The sequence below is a fragment of the Caloenas nicobarica genome, chromosome 1 (assembly GCF_036013445.1).
Source record: "Caloenas nicobarica isolate bCalNic1 chromosome 1, bCalNic1.hap1, whole genome shotgun sequence".
NCBI classification, from domain to species: Eukaryota; Metazoa; Chordata; class Aves; order Columbiformes; family Columbidae; genus Caloenas; species Caloenas nicobarica.
Genome location: NC_088245.1, coordinates 135859217 through 135880246, shown reverse-complemented (window position 1 = coordinate 135880246; position 21030 = coordinate 135859217). Strand labels below are relative to the sequence as shown.

At 38.1% G+C, this 21030-nt stretch overlaps 1 protein-coding gene across 1 annotated transcript in view; it reads left to right on the top strand.

Moving 5' to 3' along the window:
• Positions 1-21030, top strand: part of ROBO2 (roundabout guidance receptor 2) — a 1119753-nt gene that overhangs the window by 1036054 nt on the left and 62669 nt on the right. Inside the window, exons 16-18 of the mRNA XM_065627797.1 lie at positions 5882-6113; positions 13071-13195; positions 15914-16085. Of these exons, the coding sequence (XP_065483869.1) occupies positions 5882-6113; positions 13071-13195; positions 15914-16085 (529 nt within the window). The remainder of the gene's footprint in view (positions 1-5881; positions 6114-13070; positions 13196-15913; positions 16086-21030) is intronic.

The window sequence follows — 21030 nt, the reverse complement described above, 5'->3', positions numbered from 1 at the left end:
CTGAAACAGTTGTATTATATAGGATGAATTCTGCTAAAGGGATATTCACAATACTTCAGGGATTGTCTTCTACATGTAATATTGCTAAGAGGTTAATGTGTACAGGGGATTATACAACAGGAGATAAGAAGTGTGGTGATAGATCGTGTATTATAGGGATTACTGTCATTTTTGCATAACTCAGCCATATTTGTGGAGGCTTATGCACCATCCTTGTTCTGACAGATTTGAATGGGGGGCGGGGGGCAGATTAGAATAAATAAAGAAACCCACAAACTTGTCGTTCTTAGAAAATGTGTCACTGCATTTTGCCATTGATCATTTCAACATTCAGCTTGTCTTTCTAAAAATGCTGCCTGTTCTAGCTACATGACTCCAAGACAGGCTGACTTAATCAGGCAGCTTTGCAGCAAACCCTTTTGCCCAAGCAGATGGATCAGTAGTTTAGAAACTTCAAATGTTAGCAATCAGTAACTGTAAACCTGGATCACATCTGTATGGTGCTCCTTCGAGTCCTTTCTTGGGTGAGAGCTATCAGGAATACAGTTTCATAGGCTTGTCCTTGTTTTAGCATGTACTACAACAGGAAACTTCAATATCAAACAGAATTCAGTTTTATGCAATGTAACCAATGTCATTATAATATAAAGAAATATATATGTGTGTCTGTCTGTGTATATTGATATGGGTGTGTATATACATATGTATATCTCTCTGAAAGAATCTCTTGGTGCCCCTACTAAACAAGTAATGAGTGAAGAAAACATGGTAAAAGTAAATCATTAGGGATGCTATGGATATCAGTTCATTGGGAAGATCCCTCAAAGTAGTGACCCTATGCAACCTTACAAGCATACGGGCCTCTGTGGAGACATTTTGGAATTGCCCAAGGAAGGAAAGACACAAAAAAGATCTCTGGAACAGCTAATTAGAAACTTTGCGGCAACCAGAACAAAACCAATTAATTAACCATAGTCTCTATGAAAAAAAAGCCACTCTATCCAGAGAATAAAGAGTGCACGCTATTAATTTAAAATGGTTAGATAGTGAAGCTGTGATACAAAAGGACAGAAGTGCCATGAGAGTCATAAGACTCTTTGTGTTGACTTTCTACAGTCCAAAGAATGACTGCCAAGGAACGTCCTTAATTACTGAGTTTCTGGCATCCTGACTCCCAGCAAATTAGCACCAATTTCTCCCTCTTTCTCAGATTGCTTTGGTTTTACTTCCTCTCTTTTTTTTTTTCTTTTTTTCAAATTTCAGTTTAAAATTTCAGAAATAGTTCTCTACTACTGTGTTGCAATTTTAAAATGTACATATACACACATATTTTGTCTCTTTTAAAAGAAGGTCAGGCTTACAAAGACAGCGTTAAAAAAAGAGGAGGAATGTCAGTAGTTAAGCTTTCACTGTCCCTTAAATTTATCCCTCTTGTGCATAAGTATTAAAGTACAGCTGTATTTATCTGGTCACATACAGGATCTCTTCTTTCTGGAACCATTCAACATTTCTTTCAATGTTCTTTATTCACTGTGTGGTGCCAGGTCTTATTAAATTCATACCATTCAAAGCTTGCATTGAATAAAAAATTATTGGTTTGTCTCACATGCTTGCTTATCTGTCATGCTCTCAACCATAACATTCGGGTGATTCACAAATAATACTGACTTTAGCATTACAATGATAAAAATGTGTCATTATTCAAACTTTACACATAGCAAGGTAATGTGAAGAGATATTTATTGCTGATGAGACTTACAGTATCAGATATGCCCACTGTTATCAAATGGCTAATTTTAAACCTCGGGCCTGATTTATTTTAACTCTTTTCAAGGCATTTATTATTGCAACAGCACATTGTGTACTCAAAGCACTTTTTTAGCTGACATCAATATAGTTCAGGACTTGTAGCCTCAGTTTTCTCACATTGGGCATTAAACCAAGAGTTTCATTAGTGGCCAAATGTTAAAAGTTTCCTAGCACTATAAAAAGAAGACTGGTGGCACAAGCAGGAATAAAAGTAAGTTCTTCAATATGGCAAAATAATTGTTTCTTTGAAATGCTGACTGCCTTCTGGAATTATGAAACTACCAGGCAAGAAGGATACATTATTTTCCTCTGTCTTTTAATTTGGCATTGATTTTAAATGAATGCCCTTCACTGGAAGCTTCAAGAGTCAAGTCATCAGTCATCCCATGTATCATCCCCCTTTGTCTTGTTCCTGTAGGATAGATAAATGCTAATGCTGTTTGAATTTCCAGAGATTACTGGGAGTTTGTGCTAGTGAGTTCAGCACACAGTGTGAGGTGTTCTGCCCAGATGGAGAATTGTAGTGAGTATTGATGTGGGAGCATAGCATTACTTAGGATATTTTAGGAATTTATATAGTAAAGAGCATATTACAAAAAGTCTTTAGGGTGCAGATTGGCAGGTTTGCCCAAAAAGAGCTTATACTTGCAGCATAAGCTGCATTCTGAGTTTCTTGCCATCTTTTTAACAACCCAATAGCCTAACCAAATGATCTAATAGCCATTGAACCTGTCTCGTGTTCAGCTGCAGTATGTGCAGGGGGAAATGAGTTACCTGTTCTGCAGAAATGGAGACCTGTCGTCAGGTTTGTAGAAACCTCCTGCCCTACGTATTCATTGTAAAAGAGGGTGAGAAGGAGCATGCAGGACCAATTATGCTAGTAGGTCACCTTAAAGCATTAGGTAAGAGCTGAGCAGAACCTGCCCTGTAATTTCTCTCTCCTGTCTTTTAAAGGAGTATCTGCATTTTCTGCCATCTCTCTTTCGAGGGAGAAAGCATATCTTTAGCCAGAAACCGCTGCAGCTCTTTTGAATGGATGTCACTGCTGCTTGTACAAATTCTAGCATAGTTAAGCATGTCACAGGCAGACTAGAAATATTCTGATCCCAATATTCAGTGCAGAGAGTTCCTGCAATATCTGCAATGTCAAGTACTTTGTAAGAGGAAGTGGAAACCATTTACAAAAAGAAAAAAAGGAAAATACCTAGAAATGATTACATTGTTTCATCAAATCACGTGCATGTTTCTGAAACTCTGCCTATGTGTGAACATATACCAAACCTATAGGGTTGTTTGATTCTAAGCACAGCTGAATGCAGTTCTTTGATGCTAAGCATATTTTTATGCTGTTGGTATGACATAACAAACAGAAAAATATGAAATCACACACTTTAGGCATATACATATATATAGACATACACACATACGATATATATGTGTATACATGCATATGCATGTACACATGCGTGTATGTGTATGTGAAATATATCTGTGCTATACTCACAAATATCTCTGGTAAATCCATGTAATGATCCAAGAGTAATTTTTTACTAATCAGAAAACTCCAAACAAAACAAAAAAAATCCACCTTTTACAATAAATGAAGTTTCCAAATATTTTGACCATATGAAAGTTCCTGTTCATTCTGACTAGCTTCAAGTGGATGTGCCAGATAGCTTCATGTCCTCTCCTTGATACAAAATTCGACTGGATGTTTTTAGAAAACATTAAAAATGCATAGCATTTTCTTTCACAAGTACCCTCACAGACACCGAACAATGGAATCACTGTCAATAATCTGAAGTGTGGGCAGGTCATTCAGCCCTGTTGTAATCATACTTCTGATTGGAAGATCTGTGAAACTTGCTTGAGCCTCCACTCAAGCTGGTTTATAGCATCCATATATGTAACAACCTTTTTGTACTACTGCATTCTGTTTTCGTGTTCCTTGTATTGTTTAGTTTTTCAGATTAGGAACTCAGAAGTCTAGGAGGAAAATAGGTATATGAATAATTTGTGTATTACTTATACGTAAATATATATGAAAGTGTGATAGCCTCAAAATTAGTATACTATAGGTATACTATAGGGCTCCAGTTCTTCTGGGTGCGTTTGTGTTTGTACCATGACATGAAAAGCAATTTCCATAGTGTTTTGTAGCAGCACACTTACAGTTCAGTGTAGTCAATTCTGAATTTTCAGATGTTCTCCACTAGGCAGCAGTCAATAAAGCTTAAAAGCTCAGCAAAGACAAAATGGAAAGTTCTAACAAAGTTTTGCCATCTTTCAGCATAGCTTGTAACTCAAAAGTTAGGCAGGAATCAAACTTAGTGTTTGATTATTAAACATTATAGCCTCATATGAAATTTAAGTTGAGAATCTGTATTACAAAGTGCATGAAAGCATTGTTATTCCTGAATTTTGTAGTAAACATGAGGTTCATAAAGTCTTTATGTCCGTAAAACATTTAATTAATGAAAGTCAAACATGGATAAAAACAATTAAGTCTGATTTACAGACTCTCTTCATCTGGAAACAGCTGCTTAATGTTCTTCTTAAAAACACAGCTTGATTCTTTCGGTATTAACAAGCTATTATTGTGAGTTATATCCCTCTTTCAGTGCATAAATTCACTTAAAGTGAATGTAGAGAAGTTTATAAAATACAAGCTTAATGTTGTTGTAACATATGTTGCAAGGTTTTTAACAGTGACAGTTTTGATGAAAGACATTTCTGCTTTGCTCTCATAAATAAAGCTTTCTTCTTGCTTGCCTTGCTTTTTAATGTCTTAAGAACCTGTCTCGCCTCTGAATACCTCAATAAACTGTAACAAGGTTATAGAAGTGGAATAGGCCCTGGTTTGTGTTTTCAGCATTGAATTTGTTTATTCTTAAGAGAAGTCAAACAAATTTATCTCTAATTCTGAAGTATCTTTGAGCTAACAAATTGCCAAGAACAAAAAAAGAAATCCTGTATGTTGAATCTTAGATGTAACCAAGAAATTTACCAAACAGCTAGTCTTATTATTTCTGCTCCACTTTCTTTAGCTCTTTATTTGATGGCTACAGAAGCAGCTGGGTTTGGTTTTATTTTATCCATCAAATTGTTGTGACTGGTTTTTGCTTTTTGGGTTTTGTTTGTTTGGTTTGGTTTGGTTTTGGTTTTTTGTTGTTGTTTGTTTTTTGTTGTTGTTTGTTTTTCTGGGAAAATTCATGCAAACATCATAAGAGCTCAGATCATTATTTGGTGCCTTTTTTTTTTACCAACAGAAAAGATGCAGGCAACCTCTCCAAGATAAAATGCATTTTAAGTTTTTCCTTCAAATAAAAAATCGTCTTTATAGCTATGATAGTTTAGAATTTAAAGTTTTGTCTATGGTCCAATCTTGAATTGTGCTTGCCTAGTAACATACAAAATATAGGCCAAAAACAACATTCCCTCTCCATCTGATGGCCTGAGAGCATCACAACCTCAGGATTCAAAGAGGCTGCTTAGACTGCGAATGCAAGAAACAGCACATGTCCTTGGAAGTTGTTTTCTCTGCATCTGTCTTATGTTTATTTTACTCTCCAGAGCATCTCATGAAAAGATGAGCTTTGAGCCAAGTAATGGACTAACTGAAAGCATATAGGGTATCTTCAAAGACTTGTCCTTTTCTGAAAGGAATTTGGTTTTCTTCTCATATTTCAGCACATTGGTAGCGAAGACGTGCTTAGTAAGTTCACATGCAGTAAGCACTATGCCAAAGTTCTCTTTTCATTATTTGTTGCAGGGGCAGGGCCTTGTTTTATGATTTAAGGTGGTATTTGTTAAAATAAATAGAGCTGGTGAAAGTAAAATACAAAGAAATGTTCTATAGCAGGTAATGTGAGAAAAATGTTCTGTATAGACAGCTAATCAACAGTGGCTTATGAGAAGGCAGCTTGATTTTTAAATTCAGCAGCTTAAACAGCCATTAATTTTCTCTTTTTTTATGAGGAAAAACTTATTTTAGGCAAATGTTTTGTTTTCTTTTTATACAGTTGTGTTACTTTAATATGTTTATTGATGTATTATTTAATGCCATTTCTAGGTTGACCGCCAATCCCAGTTTATTCAGGGATACCGAGTAATGTATCGCCAAACGTCTGGCCTACCTTCTCCAGCTGTATGGCAGAATCTGGAGGTCAAAGTCCCAACGGAGCGCAGTGCTGTCCTTGTCAGCTTGAAAAAGGGAGTCACTTATGAAATTAAAGTTCGCCCTTATTTCAATGAATTCCAAGGAATGGACAGTGAATCAAAGTCTGCTCGTACCACAGAGGAAGGTTAGTAAAATGATCAGAAAAGCAACAGGCTCCATACCTAGAACATGGAGATGAAATCAATAGCGACCATTTTGGTTATTGTGTGCATGCGTATGTTCAGGTCTATTTCTTCTACATGATTTCTGTTTGTTAGATATAGGTTGGCATTAGAGTTAAACATAATATTCAGTTTTGTGCTGTAAGTATTCCATGAGAAAGCACTGGCCTAGTCCTATATTCTTCTGGCTAATATGCCCTTCTGACGTACAGGTGGCTCTGGGTCTCCCAAAAAGTGTGTACTGCAGCCGTTCTTTTATTCAGTGGTGCTGCAATAGAAGACTTTGGTCTGCACTCTGAAAATAAAACTAATAAATGAAACTTTTTACCAATGAGCATTTGATATTAAGCACATCTTGGGGCAGTCAACATGGCTTCACCAAGGGGAAGTCATGCTTAACCAACCTCATAGCCTTTTATGAAGACATAACCAGGTGGATAGATGATGGCAAAGCAGTGGATGTGCTTTATCTTCATTTCAGTGAAGCATTTGACACCATCTTCCACAGCATCCTCGCAGCTAAACTGAGGTAGCGTAGACTGGATGATTCGGGTAGTGAGGTGGACTGGGAACTGGCTGAAGGAGAGAAGCCAGAGAGTTGTGGTCAAGGGGGCAGAGTCTAGTTGGAGGCCTGTATCTAGTGGAGTGCCTCAATGGTCAGTACTGGGACCAGTACTATTCAATATATTCATCAATGACTTGGATGAGGGAATAGACTGCACTGTCAGCAAGTTTGCTGATGACACCAAACTGGGAGGAGTGGCTGACACTCCAGAAGGCTGAGCTGCCATCCAGAGAGATCTGGACAGGCTGGAGAGTTGGGTGGGGAAAAATTTAATGAAATATAACAAGGGCAAGTGTAGAGTCTTGCATCTGGGCAGGAACAACCCCAGGTTCCAGTATAAGTTGGGGAACGACCTATTAGAGAGCAGTGTGGGAGAAACAGACCTGGGGGTCCTGGTGGACAGCAGGATGACCATGAGCCAGCACTGTGCCCTTGTGGCCAGGAAGGCCAATGGCATCCTGGGGTGTATTAGAAGGGGGGTGGTTAGTAGGTCGAGAGAGGTTCTCCTTCCCCTCTACTCTGCCCTGGTGAGACCACATCTGGAATATTGTGTCCAGTTCTGGGCCCTTAATTCAATAGGGATGGAGAACTGCTGGAGAGAGTCCAGCGCAGGGCCACAAAGATGATGAAGGGAGTGGAGCATCTCCCTTATGAGGAAAGGCTGAGGGAGCTGAGTCTCTTTAGCTTGGAGAAGAGGAGACTGAGGGGTGACCTCATTCATGTGTATAAATATGTAAAGGGTGAGTGTCACGAGGATGGAGCCAGGCTCTTCTCGGTGACAACCAATGATAGGACAAGGGGCAATGGGTGCAAATTGGAACACCGGAGGCTCCACTTAAATATGAGAAGAAACTTCACAGTGAGGGTGACAGAACACTGGAACAGGCTGCCCAGGGAGGTTGTGAAGTCTCCTTCTCCGGAGACATTCAAAACCCACCTGGATGCCTTCCCGTGTAGCCTCATCTAGGTGTTCCTGCTCTGGCAGGGGGATTGTACTAGATGATCTTTTGAGGTCCCTTCCAATCCCTAACATTCTGTCATTCTGTGATCTTTCTGAATGGGTAATAATATAGATAAACAGTTTGAGTGGGAAATGAGGACTAGTAAAGGACAGCTATTTAACTAGTCTGAAGGAAATCCAATCACAAAGGCATGCCACTTTCTTGTTTCTATTAGGAACACCATTCATTAAACAGCCCTATTTAATACTTCACAGGATTTCCTTAAGTACCTTGCAAGCCTCTGTGAAACATGTAGAATGCAAACATAGCAAACAGTTTATACTAGTGAAATGCAGAAGCATTTATATCTATAGCATGTAGCATGGTGTATAGTTTTGCTAAAATGGATGCACTCCAGGACTGCGTTTTTATTGAAAAATAAAGAGAGTGGGGTAAGATATATGTAATTTTTTTCTTATACCTGTCTAATGAAACCTTTGCCTGGAGAATCTCTCCTGTAAAAGTACAAGGGTGATCAAAACAATGAGGGTTCATCTTGTCTCTGTTTCGTTGGTTTCTTTCAAAGCAAGGGAAAGAAATACTGGTGAAGTTTCAAAATTCTCATATGCTTTTGGTGGGTTTTAAGTGCACTCTTCCTTCCTATTGAAGCTGCATCTTAATCATTTACAGTAGTCTCCTGAGGTTTACTTTAGTGCTGATTGCCAAGTACTTTTAAATTCTGGAATGGATTCTCTTATTACCGACTTTTCTCTTTGATTTGTTATGATTATTGCCCAACAAATAAGTAATCCTGAAGATAACTTCGTTGCCATTCGTACTTCATAGCTGAGGAAATTCAGTGTCCTGCAACATGTAGAAGGGCCTGTAGGAAGGCATTGTTCAAGCCTGACTTAGAATTTGGGACTTGATGGTTCCCATTTCTTTGTTCAGACTATAAAGCCTAAATCAGTCAGTAAATAATATCTTTGCAGCAGTCTGAACAAAACTTAAAAAAAAAAAAAAGAAAATTGAAAAAAGCTTTCTACAGGTGAAATTGCTCTTCTAGCGTTAAAACATAGGATTTTGTCCCCTCACTGTGAGGTTTTCTTTTTCTCCAATTTCAATTGATTTTTGTTGTTTATTTAGTTCATCTAACTATCTCTTGCTAAAGGTAAGTTAAGAACTACTGAAAAAGAGAGAACATTTTGCACCTCCTGACTATTTCTGTAAAATACTTGAGTAATGACATTTTCTTTTATAAACCTCATCTCCCAGCAGAGCCTGTCAGGTCATTTCCTACTTTAAAGGCTACTTTGTTCATGTGGAATAACTTTCCACATAGTCAAGATTTAAAAAACTTCTCTTGCCTACAGATATGTATAACTCACAGGCTAGGATCCGCTTTGTAGATTAATATAACTTTCAAGGAGTCTGTTGACAAGTCTCCTTCAAAACACATCATCCTATAATACGTAGTATTATCACCAGACAAACGTCAGCCCTTGTAAATATTCTTCCTCTTGCTTGAGTGATAAGTACTTCCAAAAGAAAATTAAGACATTCAGTAGATGCAGTTCTACAGATATTTCCTTTAATTCCTCACGTTATCTTTGCAATTATATCAGTATTCATATATTTCAAAAATAGCATTAACTAAATGTTTCATGACAGTGGTTTGCTTCTCATCCAGTGAAGAAAGATGGCAGTCTATTTAAAGGTATCCTACTTGCTGTGTCACCTGTGATTCCATTTCAAAAACGAGCTTTTTTAGACCTAACTTTTAAAAAAGTCAAGTATACTATTTTTAGAAAATAATTTACAACAGTGATTCGCGCGTTAGAAGTTTTTTGCAACTTCAAAACAAATAGCCCTGGTAAAGGCAAAGTATGACCAGAAGGTAGTGGCAGCTTTCTGCTGGATTAAATTTTACATGCAATGTTACTTCTGAGGCCTACCTCCAAAAATCAATTTTGCTGCAGTTAGACTTTTCCTCTAGATCAGACATTTGTCACAGTTCAGTATCCATCCATCTCCTGCCTCTTTGGCCTTGTGAAGGTAACAAATGGAATTGCGTTTGGCTGCGTCTGGAAAAGATGAGCAGCGATTTGGGTTCTTTCATATCTGTAAGAAGAAGCTGAGCACTGGAATAATTGACCTGTCAAGAAACAGGCAAGGTGTTCTCCGCAAGCCAGCAGCAAGGGAAATGAGAAAACGGTTTGAAAAATGTTATTTTTCAGTGCGGTCTATTTAATAACTGCAGCAGTGTCAGATGAGTGGCTTAATTTATATCATGGTGCCAGTTTACAGAGTGCTATTATTAGAGAGACAAAGCAGAACTGTTATATACATGTATGTGTACACACATACCAGAAGGAGCTAAATAAAATATTTTCTTTTATAATCTTCACTATTTCTTTCACACTTGTTCTGAAGATAGATGATTTTTTTTTCAGCTACATCCAGTGTTTTAAATCTCTTTTGGAATAACTTTGTGGAGTAGTATTTGCTCTGCGTATTGTTTGTCATGACAAAAATCTGACAGTTGGTAATGGAAGTGTCCTTAGTTTTTATCAGCTGCTGTCTGTCAGTTCTGCCTTAGTGCAGCTCTTAAAATGCTACTTTCAGCTGCATTCATCAACTGCAATTTTAATTTTGCTTCGAACTTATCATATATCCTCAAAAAAAAGACAATGGTAGAATATTAACTAGACTATTCATGCAGTTTAAATGCAAAGATGAATACAGTATGTTTTTCTTTAAATGTTAGAGTTCAGTATTCATTTTACGTTTCTTTAACATTTACTCTCCTTTCTTTCTCTCTCTCTCTGTGTTTCCAGGTATGTGTATATAAGAAATTATATTTCTGAATGTCCTTTGTGTTTGAGGATGAAAGTAAATACATTTCAGCAAGTTGTTTCATTGTACTAAAACCAAAAATTATTTATACCATGATAAGTTTTTCAATTTTTATTATTATTATTTTCATGTTAAATGTTGTTCTAGTCAATATCACACACATATATTTATTCACCGTTTTGTTGTTATTGAATAACCAGAGGTCTTTAAAAATGCTATTTTTTTTACTGTGTGGCAAATTATTTGACTTGCTATAAAATACACAATAGAACTATTAACTTCACCGGTTTTATGCGTTGCACAGTTGCAAGGAGTAGCCCAAGGCCACCCTGCTGTGCTTCACTTGAGCTGGCTAAGAGTCAAATTGTGCACAACACAGCTCAATCTCTCCCTTCCAGTGCACTGTTTCTCTGCGTCATTCAAGGTCACAAGGACTCTACCTGGCAATATTTGCTTTGCCGCTGAACCGATATCTGAAAATGTAGCTGTCAAAATGTGCGGCCTCACAGGACAGTAGTACGTGTCGTTTTTCCTCTAAAATACTTTTTTTCTGATGTAATCTTGTATGGTCCCTTGTCCACACCTCTGATACCCCAGTTTTAAGTTGCGTGATTCCTGCAACAGGCTGCTCCAACTCTTCAGGATTATCAGGGTAAGGATTTGAGCTCAGCCCCTTGAGCCTGTGCCAAGTTAAGTGCTGAGCAGCATTTGAAATTGGAACACAGCCAGTCTTTAAGAGGCCACAGGGAAAAATAAGGAAATCTGAATTGACTCAGGAAACTTGAATACTCCTGATATCTGTGACTGTGTTTAGTTTTATTAAACCTGCCAAACCTTAATGCAAAGAGGCCAGTAGCTCTTTGCTTTTCCAAGAAGTATGGTCCAATGATGTTCATGCAATCAAGAATATCTGTTAAAGCTAAGACTAGATTCCTGTTGCCATCGAGTTTAGCAGTGATGGAGTCCTCTCTGGATAGGAATACTCTAGAGCAGGGGAGTGAAGCCAGGGAGCCATGAAACAAGACGTGAGATGCCCAAAAAGAGAGGGCTATCTGGATTTGAAATTGGGGTGGGGGGGTTGTGATAAATATTCTAGGTTGTGGTACAAAGTCTACTGTAAGTCTTTAAAATAAGCTTCCATATTACGGATTGAATGTTTAAGATCATATCAAAGTTGATGACAAATAGATGGAAGAAAAATTCCATAAGGAGTGATTAAATACAAAGATACCACTCTGGAACAGAAAGTGTCTGAACAACAAGCTTCTGTAAATTGGAAAATTGTTCTGGAGAGGCACCACTAGATGCTCACTTTATTAGTTCACACTTTCCTAGCCTATTTCTATCAGTTTTGTTGACTGCTGGGTAAATGAACTGGGATAAATGGACTAGATAGATACTAGGACTAGTTCAGGGCAGCTGTTATCCATTTTTTTTTCCTCAGGGACTTAATACTTTAATGTACTACAATCAACTTTGGTAACTTAGCTTGCCACTGTGGTGGAGTTTCAACACCTGCCTAGAAGTTAGGGGAGAGGGGGTGCTGCAAGAAGTTTTACGTGGCTGAAGGAGGGACATATACCCCAGCCCTCTGCTGTGGCAGCTGCAGCTGTGGTGGGAGAGCAGCAGCACAGAGATGCAGCAGTTGCTCACAGAGGGGGTTTTCCATAGCGGTGCTCCTGCACCACTTCCCAAACAACATGTCCTGAGCCATCAAAAGCACCCTGCTGCTGGTGTAGCTGCATGAGAGGCTTTGCCAGCATAGCTCTAATCACTCACAGCTATGATTTTTTTTTTTTCTTTTTTTTTTTCACCCACACTTCTAGCCAATGTATCAGGGCTGGCAAGCAATTGTCTCATAAATATGGCCTTGTTATGCAGTGACCAGCCAAACAGCTCTGAATGGTTGAACAGGACTCTGAAGAGAAAGTAATTTGCCTAGGGAAAAGAGGACATAAGTATATATCTGACCTAACTTAGCACCTCCCCAATTCACTGATATTTGATGTAAAGCCCTGAACACTTTAACCCTTTTCCATCTAGGAGTTGCAAGGCGTTATGTTCAAACCTGCTAAGTTAATGTTTGCCTGGAGAACAAATAGGAAACCAAAAAAGATCTTTAAATGTCTGCTGATCACATAATTATTAGACCATGTGGGGAGAGAAAAATCAAGACACTTTTCAGGCCAGGTGAAGCAGCCTCACATTATGACGTAGCTGATACATCCGTAGCTATCCATGCGTATTACGGAAAACAAAAGCAAGTGTAAGAAAAGTTCCAGTGCAAACTTAAGGAATGCTAAATATAAATAAATACGAGGAGTGATTTGTATTGATTCTCCATTGCCACAAATTCCACGTTGTCATTCAGCGCTACGATTCTCTTCAGAAAGGCATTTTTCAAAATTACCAGTGCCTAACAAAGTGTTCATACCTAGGCCTGCAGAGAGAATGAACTTTGTATACTGTCTGCTTGCTCTTACACTGTTTCAGCAAAATTCATGCTCTAGCAAATGGATTAATGTCTTGCTTCTGTTTGTTCTCTGTCTTTGCTGTAGCTCCAAGTGCTCCTCCTCAGTCTGTTACTGTCCTGACAGTTGGAAACCACAACAGCACAAGCATCAGCATCTCCTGGGATCCTCCCCCTCCAGATCACCAAAATGGAGTCATCCAGGAGTACAAGGTAGAAACTACGTGTAATGGGAGGGTTGTGTGCTTAAGGAAAAAGCCTGCTTGAATTACAGAGCAATAGCATTGTTTATGGATTTAGATTCTGACAGCATTTACAGCCACCCATATAATTATATGGAGAAAGACGACTGAGTGCAGTACTACTGTTATATTAAAAGCAAAAATAGCATGAGCTAGATCTGGAAGAGAGCTGTAATTGCCAGCTAGTATATAGTGCTTCTCTTTCTTGCTTTTACTTGCTGTGGAATGAGAAGAGGGATTTTTTTGTAAATGGTTTATGCACTCTCAAGGCAGGTGAAGTCCCTGTCTTATAGTGCCTTCAATTCTGGCAGAAAAGCTGGCAGGGAAGATACCTCTTCTTTCCCCTGCAAAAATGCTAATCCTAACACTTCAAGGTCAAAGTCAAGGACTGTGGCCCTGGGAGAATACAAGGCTTCTTCCCAGTACTATCTCTGTCAAGATTCACAACTTAAGGTGTGAGGTTGTTTGCTCTGAGGAACAGGTTGAACACTGCTACTATATCCAGAGTTTGTTATATGGGAGCTGCCTGTATGGGCTGTATTTTCTCCTTCTTTATTGCTAGGATGGCTCAAACTATCCACTCCTTATGTATAATTTTAAATTTTTTTGGTAGTCTGTAATTCCCCACTAAGCTCACTTTTGCACAAGTATATTTTCACAACATGGAAAAAGTGCAGTGTATTATTGGCATAGGCGACTATGGAGAAAATGATTGTGCAAGGTTCAGCATTGTTACAGGCTTGTGGCCATGGAACACACTGTTTGTTAAATAACTTTGCTGTGGCTGGCTTGTATATCTAGTGTGAAATTTTTAATTGAGATAGAGCAGGGCAGCTTTTTGGACAGTTCCACAAAGGGTGGAAGTAGTGGATGCAGTCTATTCCAAACAAAAATATGTCTTTTAAAATTTTTTTTCCCCTGCTGTATCTTGGGGGAACACAGCATCAAGAAGGGAGAAGGTGCTTAACTTTTAAATCAACTAATGGTTCAAACTCTTCCAGCAGTAAATGCTCACAGTATTTATGTTTAGCGTAGCACTTCTTTTGTTTTGCTTTTAGTCGATATCAGGATTTATTAATAACAGTATTTTATTGATCTAATTTTCATATCAATTAATAGTTATCTTTTGGCTTAATTAATCTTGATACTGACTCCAGTATAAGTCAATATTAACTATCAAGGTCTTATAGGCAAATAGGTAAAGCACACTCCTGAACCACAAAATATGTAGATATGAAACAAAGTGGGCTGATAGTTAATAAAAGCCATGTTCCAGGTGAGTGCTCAGACCTCCAGGCTGTTTATAAGAACAGCTGGAATCACTACTTATTACATCCCTTCTGTGTTAGACTACATGACTGCCCAATTAGTGAACTGGCTAGAGTGAGTACACTGTGAAGAGTCTAATACTTCCTTGAGTATAAAATGACTGCTGAGGTTTCACAGTATATTTTCTAACAAATTGAATGTAGTTCTGTTGATTCCACTTCAAGCATCAGAGTGCCTGTAAATTCATTTATTAATTAAATGCCTTTAATTAGAGGCATCTCATAGCTGCTGTAACCTAAGACCAGGACAGACAAGGAGTGATACGCGCTAGTTTCTCACTTTAATGCATTCTGGCCTGCAAATAAGATCTACTTGAGTTTAGGAGAACAAGGGTTTCTCTTGCGCTCCAAATATTCCCTAGTGTTTCCCTGGAAAAAAAAAAAAAGTGTGATAAAACACTGAGCAGGGTTAAAAATAAGGGTAAAGAAAGCATTGCTGTTGCTTAAACACATCAGTTGTTTGCTGATAGTGGTTCCACCAATAGTGTTTTGCTGTTATAATTATGTAGTGCACATGTGATACCTTTATGCACTGATTTTCTTGAGTGGTAGTAAATGCTTTCTTTAATAATACAGAAGCAGTATATGCAGATAGCATTAACTGAAGAAGAACCCTCAAAAGGTCTTAGTTTTGAAACTTCTTGGGAAAAGTCGATGGAAAAATACAAGGGACAGAAATAACACTTTGAAATCATAGACCTTTCTCATCACAAAATGCCAGTTGAGATTATAGAGTGGTTTTCTGTTTAACGAGAGAGTAATTGAGTCAGGAACTGATACTGGATTCCTGAACAATGTAAGTAATCACAAAAGCAGCAGTAAAAAGTGAGTTTGTACATATTTCATTTCAGAAATTTCACGTATTCCTGTTGTGCAGTGAAAGAAAGTTGAAAAGAATTTTGAAAATTATTTCTTCTTTAGTACTTTAAGAGGTGTTTCAACCTGTGCTTGTATTATTTGAGTAGTCAGTGGGAATTAAGAATGAAAAAAGTATAAGGTTTTTTTTAGGAAAGGTGTGGTGGTAATCATATTACTAAGCAAGATTTCAATTAATGTATAACACCTCTTTTTCATTTGGATGATTCTGGTCTGTGCTTGTAAGAAGTGTAACCACAGAATTTACACTCCATGGACAGCCAGAGAGGTATCTGCAAGCAGTCTTTGCAGCTGGCTTGGTCCTATGCTAATCTGGGATAGCTTGCTGAGCTAAACCATCGCAATTCCAGCTGCTCCTGGACAGTAACATTAAGAAGTCCAAAATAAGTGATTGTCATGCAATACCTTGATATGTCATATCTATGAGCGATTGTTTATAAGCACGAAGAATTTCCTGTTTTTTAACACATGAACTTTTGTCCCAGATCTGGTGCCTAGGTAATGAGACCCGATTTCATGTCAACAAAACAGTAGATGCAGCCATTCGGTCTGTAGTAATAGGTGGCCTATATCCAGGTATTCAGTACCGTGTGGAAGTTGCTGCAAGCACCAGCGCAGGTGTGGGAGTAAAAAGTGAACCACAACCCATAATAATTGGTAAGTGATTGTCTGTTCTGTTGTTTTGTTTTGCCTGTTTTGACTATCAGAAACGTTTTCATAAATCACTTCTGGAAGCATAAAAATCCATGGAGCAAAAGATGAGATTTAAATAGAGCTACTTAGTTTTTAACATCCCGCTGGCTGCTGATGTTGTGTCTCCTTTTTGTGCAGAGTTGTCACAGCCAACGGAGGGAAATATGTTCCCAAAACATAAGAGAAAATACAGATTATTTAGTGAAACTGATTTAATAGTTATTTTATTAATTTACTACTTCTGCAGGTTGATCAATTTATGAAACTAACAGCTTGAACTCCCATTTCCTCCTGTTCAGATGACTGTAATATTGCCTTACTTATAGTTAGTGCCTAAAGCACTGTTTATAGTTGGTTTTCTGAACATTTGAATTCAGTGTTTCTCAGATATCCCAAGCAGACAAGCCTCCTCTGTCAGAGTAAGTGGCCTGTAGTCCAAATGGAGAGCAAAGGTAGTATTATCATCCCTGCCTTTGAAATGATTGTTTCTTAGCAGTGGCTTCCATGCTGAATTCATTTCCTGACCTGAGGGAAACATAGATTCTATTTCTTCCAAAATTCTTCTCAAATATAAAATATAAGACAGGAAAAATATGGGAAGGGTAAGAATAGGAGAAATAACCATTTTCAGCAAAACTGAATTGAGCTGTGCAGAGCACCTCTTTTGAATGCATAATACAGGAATTTTGTTGCTTTTATCTGTATTTACTTACTACTTAAATGGGCTTTTGTTTGTTTGTGGGTCTTTTGTTGCTATTAGATATTCTCTTTCTAGAAAATGTTATCAACAAAATGTCCCAAACATGGGCTATTCTGTTTTGTGTAGAACTTCAGAAAAGGCCGTCTCCTAAACATTGCTTAAATTTTTAATCATATTTGGGTTCCCTATGCATCAAACCAGAAGCTGAGGTACGTCAGCTTTGAATATATTGTCAGTAGAGAAGGAAATATAAGAGCAGAGGTGAAAGTAGCACTGGTTTTAGAAAAAGGCAGCCACAGAAACAAAGAAAGGAAAAAAGTTTTCTAGAACTGAAAGCAAGGAATTGGTTTTTGAAAATGCAAGAAACCTGTTATCTAATTAGCCTAAATTTTGCATATCTGTGTAAATAACTGATGTTGTGAGACTAGTCTGTCATTGCATTTGCTTTGAGCTGGACTGGTTTTTTCTTATTTCACTAGGAAGTCCATATAGCTAGGCACTAAACACACTGGGCTTGTTCCAGCAAAACACTTAAGTGTGTTGCATTTAAAGCACTTGAATAGCCTTGTGTCACTTAGTGTGTTGTGAGTTAAACTTGCACTAAAGTGCTTTGCTGGATGATTCCCAGAATGCTTAGCCCTGCATCTGGGTACAACCCTTCATCCTGATGTTTTTGTTACAAAAAATGATTGGTATATTCAACAGTTAAATGTGGAGAGATCTGTATTGTTCAAGGAAGGAGAAAGGGGATGTTAGGATGCAAATAAAGTACAAAAGAAGGAAAAAAGTTATTTGGTATTTAGAGACTTGATTTTGCATTGTTAAATTTACAGTGATGTTTATTTGTTCCTCAAATGATCCCAGAATGTCTGCTTTAACAAGCCTGTCTGGTGGCATCTTTGCACATTTAAGTGTCCTTTGCATAAAAAGTAGAGTCTTTTCTGTTTGGGTTGTGTTTCTGTTCTCGTCTCTTTTGGGGCCCCAAAGCTGGAGTCGTTATTACTTGTATCATCTGTATCTCCATTTTCTTTAAGTCCCGTTTTTCTATTGCTTATGAATTGCTTGCAGTTACTTCTCAGACTATAAATTTGCTTGATGAAAGTAACAGTGTTTAAGTGATACTATTTCTAGAAAATCTGAGTTGGTACCGCTCAATGTTTGACTGAGATTCAAGAACATAAAATAAGAAAAATTTTTAGGTAAATTTAAAAAAATTACATGAATTAAAAATGAGCTAAAGAATAAACCTCAAAATATCATCGTGAATTAGAAAACATTGTTGACTATATTATAATGGAGTCAAAAATAGTCTGGTGCTTAGCTATACTGTCTAACAACTTGCAAACAGAGTGAACAACTGCAGAAATGCTGAGTTAGGGAGAAAGCAGGTCAGTGAAGCAGAAGAGTTAAGCCATGTTGCTTTACATTACAACTTTCATTGTCACCAAATATGGAGTCCAGTGTATAAAAAGAAATAAGACGTTATTCTTAGGATATGTTTTTCTAAGAAGTTTTTTTTTTTTCTGAAAAGAACTGATTTTCATGGTGGATAATCAACTACTAACTTTCCAGACCAATTCTAGATAACAGATTAATGACAATCCAGAAAGTAAAGCCAGAAGAATATGGAGCAGTAGGAAGTATATTAATTATTTAGTTAGAAATTTTGTCACTCTTACAGAAATTCTGTGCCCATACTTCAAGCAGGCTGTTGAAGAATTTTATGGAAGACTCAAAGAGAATCAAGAATAAAATTTTTATGATCACTATTGATACACTAAAAAAATTCACTTGAAAAACCAGAAATAAAATTGGAGATAACAGCAATGTTGGTTAATAGTATAGCTAGTATTTCTTTTGATCAGATGGCCTGTTCACTCTTACATTCCATCATTGGCATAATAATATGAGGAACAGCTGCAAACTTTCACAGTAATAGGTACAATCGAATCTGATGTGTCTAATTAATTTTTGGTCAGACAAATTAGTTTTATTCTTCATTACTCTCCAATGGGAGGAAGACATTATATTTCATTATTTTTTTGTCTTCAGGAACAATGAAGCGTTACAGGCCACACACTTCCCTTGTCTATGTTCTAATTAGTTGAACTGACAGCATTGTTACAGAAACACCTGCAGTTTATGCAATAGTACACTGGTACCTTGGATGACATATGTATTACTTCTGCTTAAATATTATATAAAGAAATATAAAATTAATACCATTTGTTTTCCCAAATCCCAAAGATTATATTAATTTCATCAAACGTCAGTGGGTAACATTCATCTGTATCCATTTATTTTTCAGTCACCAAATTCACAAAGCATATGTTATTTTGACATTTAAATGGATTATTACTTTTGCAGTTGTAATTGCTAGGCACTGAAGGTTGAGAGCAAACAGCTAGACTGCCAACTTTAGAAGGTAATTTGGAGACAGATCGCATCTTTCCTTGGAGGAGAGGGAGAGCATAAAGACCACTGCCAGCTTCTGCTAGACTCTCTGTAGTTTGCTCTCTCATCCTCCGTTCTCAAAAGACTGGCTTCTGACCTTAGAAAAGAAAATGGGATCTTCAGCCTTTTTGGAGGCTTCAGCCAAAAGCACTTGTTCTTTTCTTGAGTCCAGGAGCATTCACTCCTGAAGCTGGTGTCTCTGAAGCACTTCCCAGCCTCCCCTTCTCCATGGCAGCGTGGCTGCCTCTGAAGCAGCGCCAACATTCCCTGTTTCTTCATCATCCCACTGCTTGTACCTTGCCTCCAAAGGGCATATAAATTAACTGAAAGTTAATGGCAATTAGAGCAACATCAACTCCCATGCTGATTTCTACTAGAAAAACAATTGTGTGCTTGGAAGAGCATGCCATAGAATGCCTCTTTCTATTAGTTTTACTCTCAGAACTTCCTCTTTCAGCGCTGGGGCGCACCTATGGATTGATTCAATGGGCAGGGAAAAAAGGGAAAATCCAATAAAGGAGCCACAGCTGCCTCCCTTCTTTTCCTTGTCACAGGTGCTCACTGAGTTTTGTTCTTGCTTACTGCATCAGAACTGGAAACCATCAGGCCTTTGGCAGCAGCAAGACACAATAGGAAAGTCCAGGCAAGGACAGCTGCAGCTACCAGGCTCTGATGCTAGTAAAACTTACCAGCGTGGCCAGTATAGGCTGGAATGTGATGCCAGTACTGGTGTACTGCCTTTTTATACTTTAGCAGGCATAGTCTGCCAGCATCCCTCTGTGGGACCTATTTTGTTTGTAAGAAGCCTGTTTTGTTTCTTGCACAGAACCACTGAAGACAAGCCAAGCTCTAGCACAGTTTCAACAGTCTGCTTACAAAAGCAGACGGTCATCATTACTAAATATTGACATGGTGCTGAAAGAGCGGAAGCTTAATGCAATCACTGAGATCGCTAACAGCATGATAGCATTGTGACGGATTGAATCATGTTGCTTCCTGAGCACCTCAGTCCAGTTCTGAACACAAGGCAGGGCCTGGAGCTGCGTCTGGGCCGGGGCAGAGCCGGGCCCTGCGGCAGGGCTGCAGGCCAGGCCAGGGAAGGGACGCTTGTTCTCATTCACATCTTGGCCAGTGTAAACTGTGGGTCGCCTGCAAAGAAGCGGCCATGGAAATAAAACTGGAAGTGTCGGGCTTCTCACATCTGCTTTAGCCAACAAACTTGTTTGTTCGTTTTAGGATGAAGCCAATGTGCTGACACAGGGGCTGTTCTGTTGAAAGAAGTGAGCAGTAAATTTATCCGTTGCTGAATTATAGACGAAGAATGTGGACATTTTCACAGCAAGGCATAATGCTACAATTCTTTTAATACTTTAGTCTGAATGACCGTTTCAGCATTTTATTGCCATATTCTACTGCCTTTACGTGTATGCAGTAGACTCTCATAATTGACAATCATAGCATTTGCATCTTTTTTGTCTCACTAGAGTAGCTACTCTTGCAGCTCAAAATCCTTCTTCAGCATGCATACAGGCATCTGATAATACCGCATAAACATTTCAAGGATTGAGCTATATAAATGCTTTTACCAGAAATTATGGATAATTCTTTCACCAATTTCAAAACTGCAGATGTGGGCAGTTTATATTAAATGTGCATATAATCAATATTCGTATTTTTTGCAGAAAAATCTGTTCCGCATTTCCTAATTTTAAAGCTAACCATTTTTGACAAGAGAAGGTTTGAAGTGGAAAACTC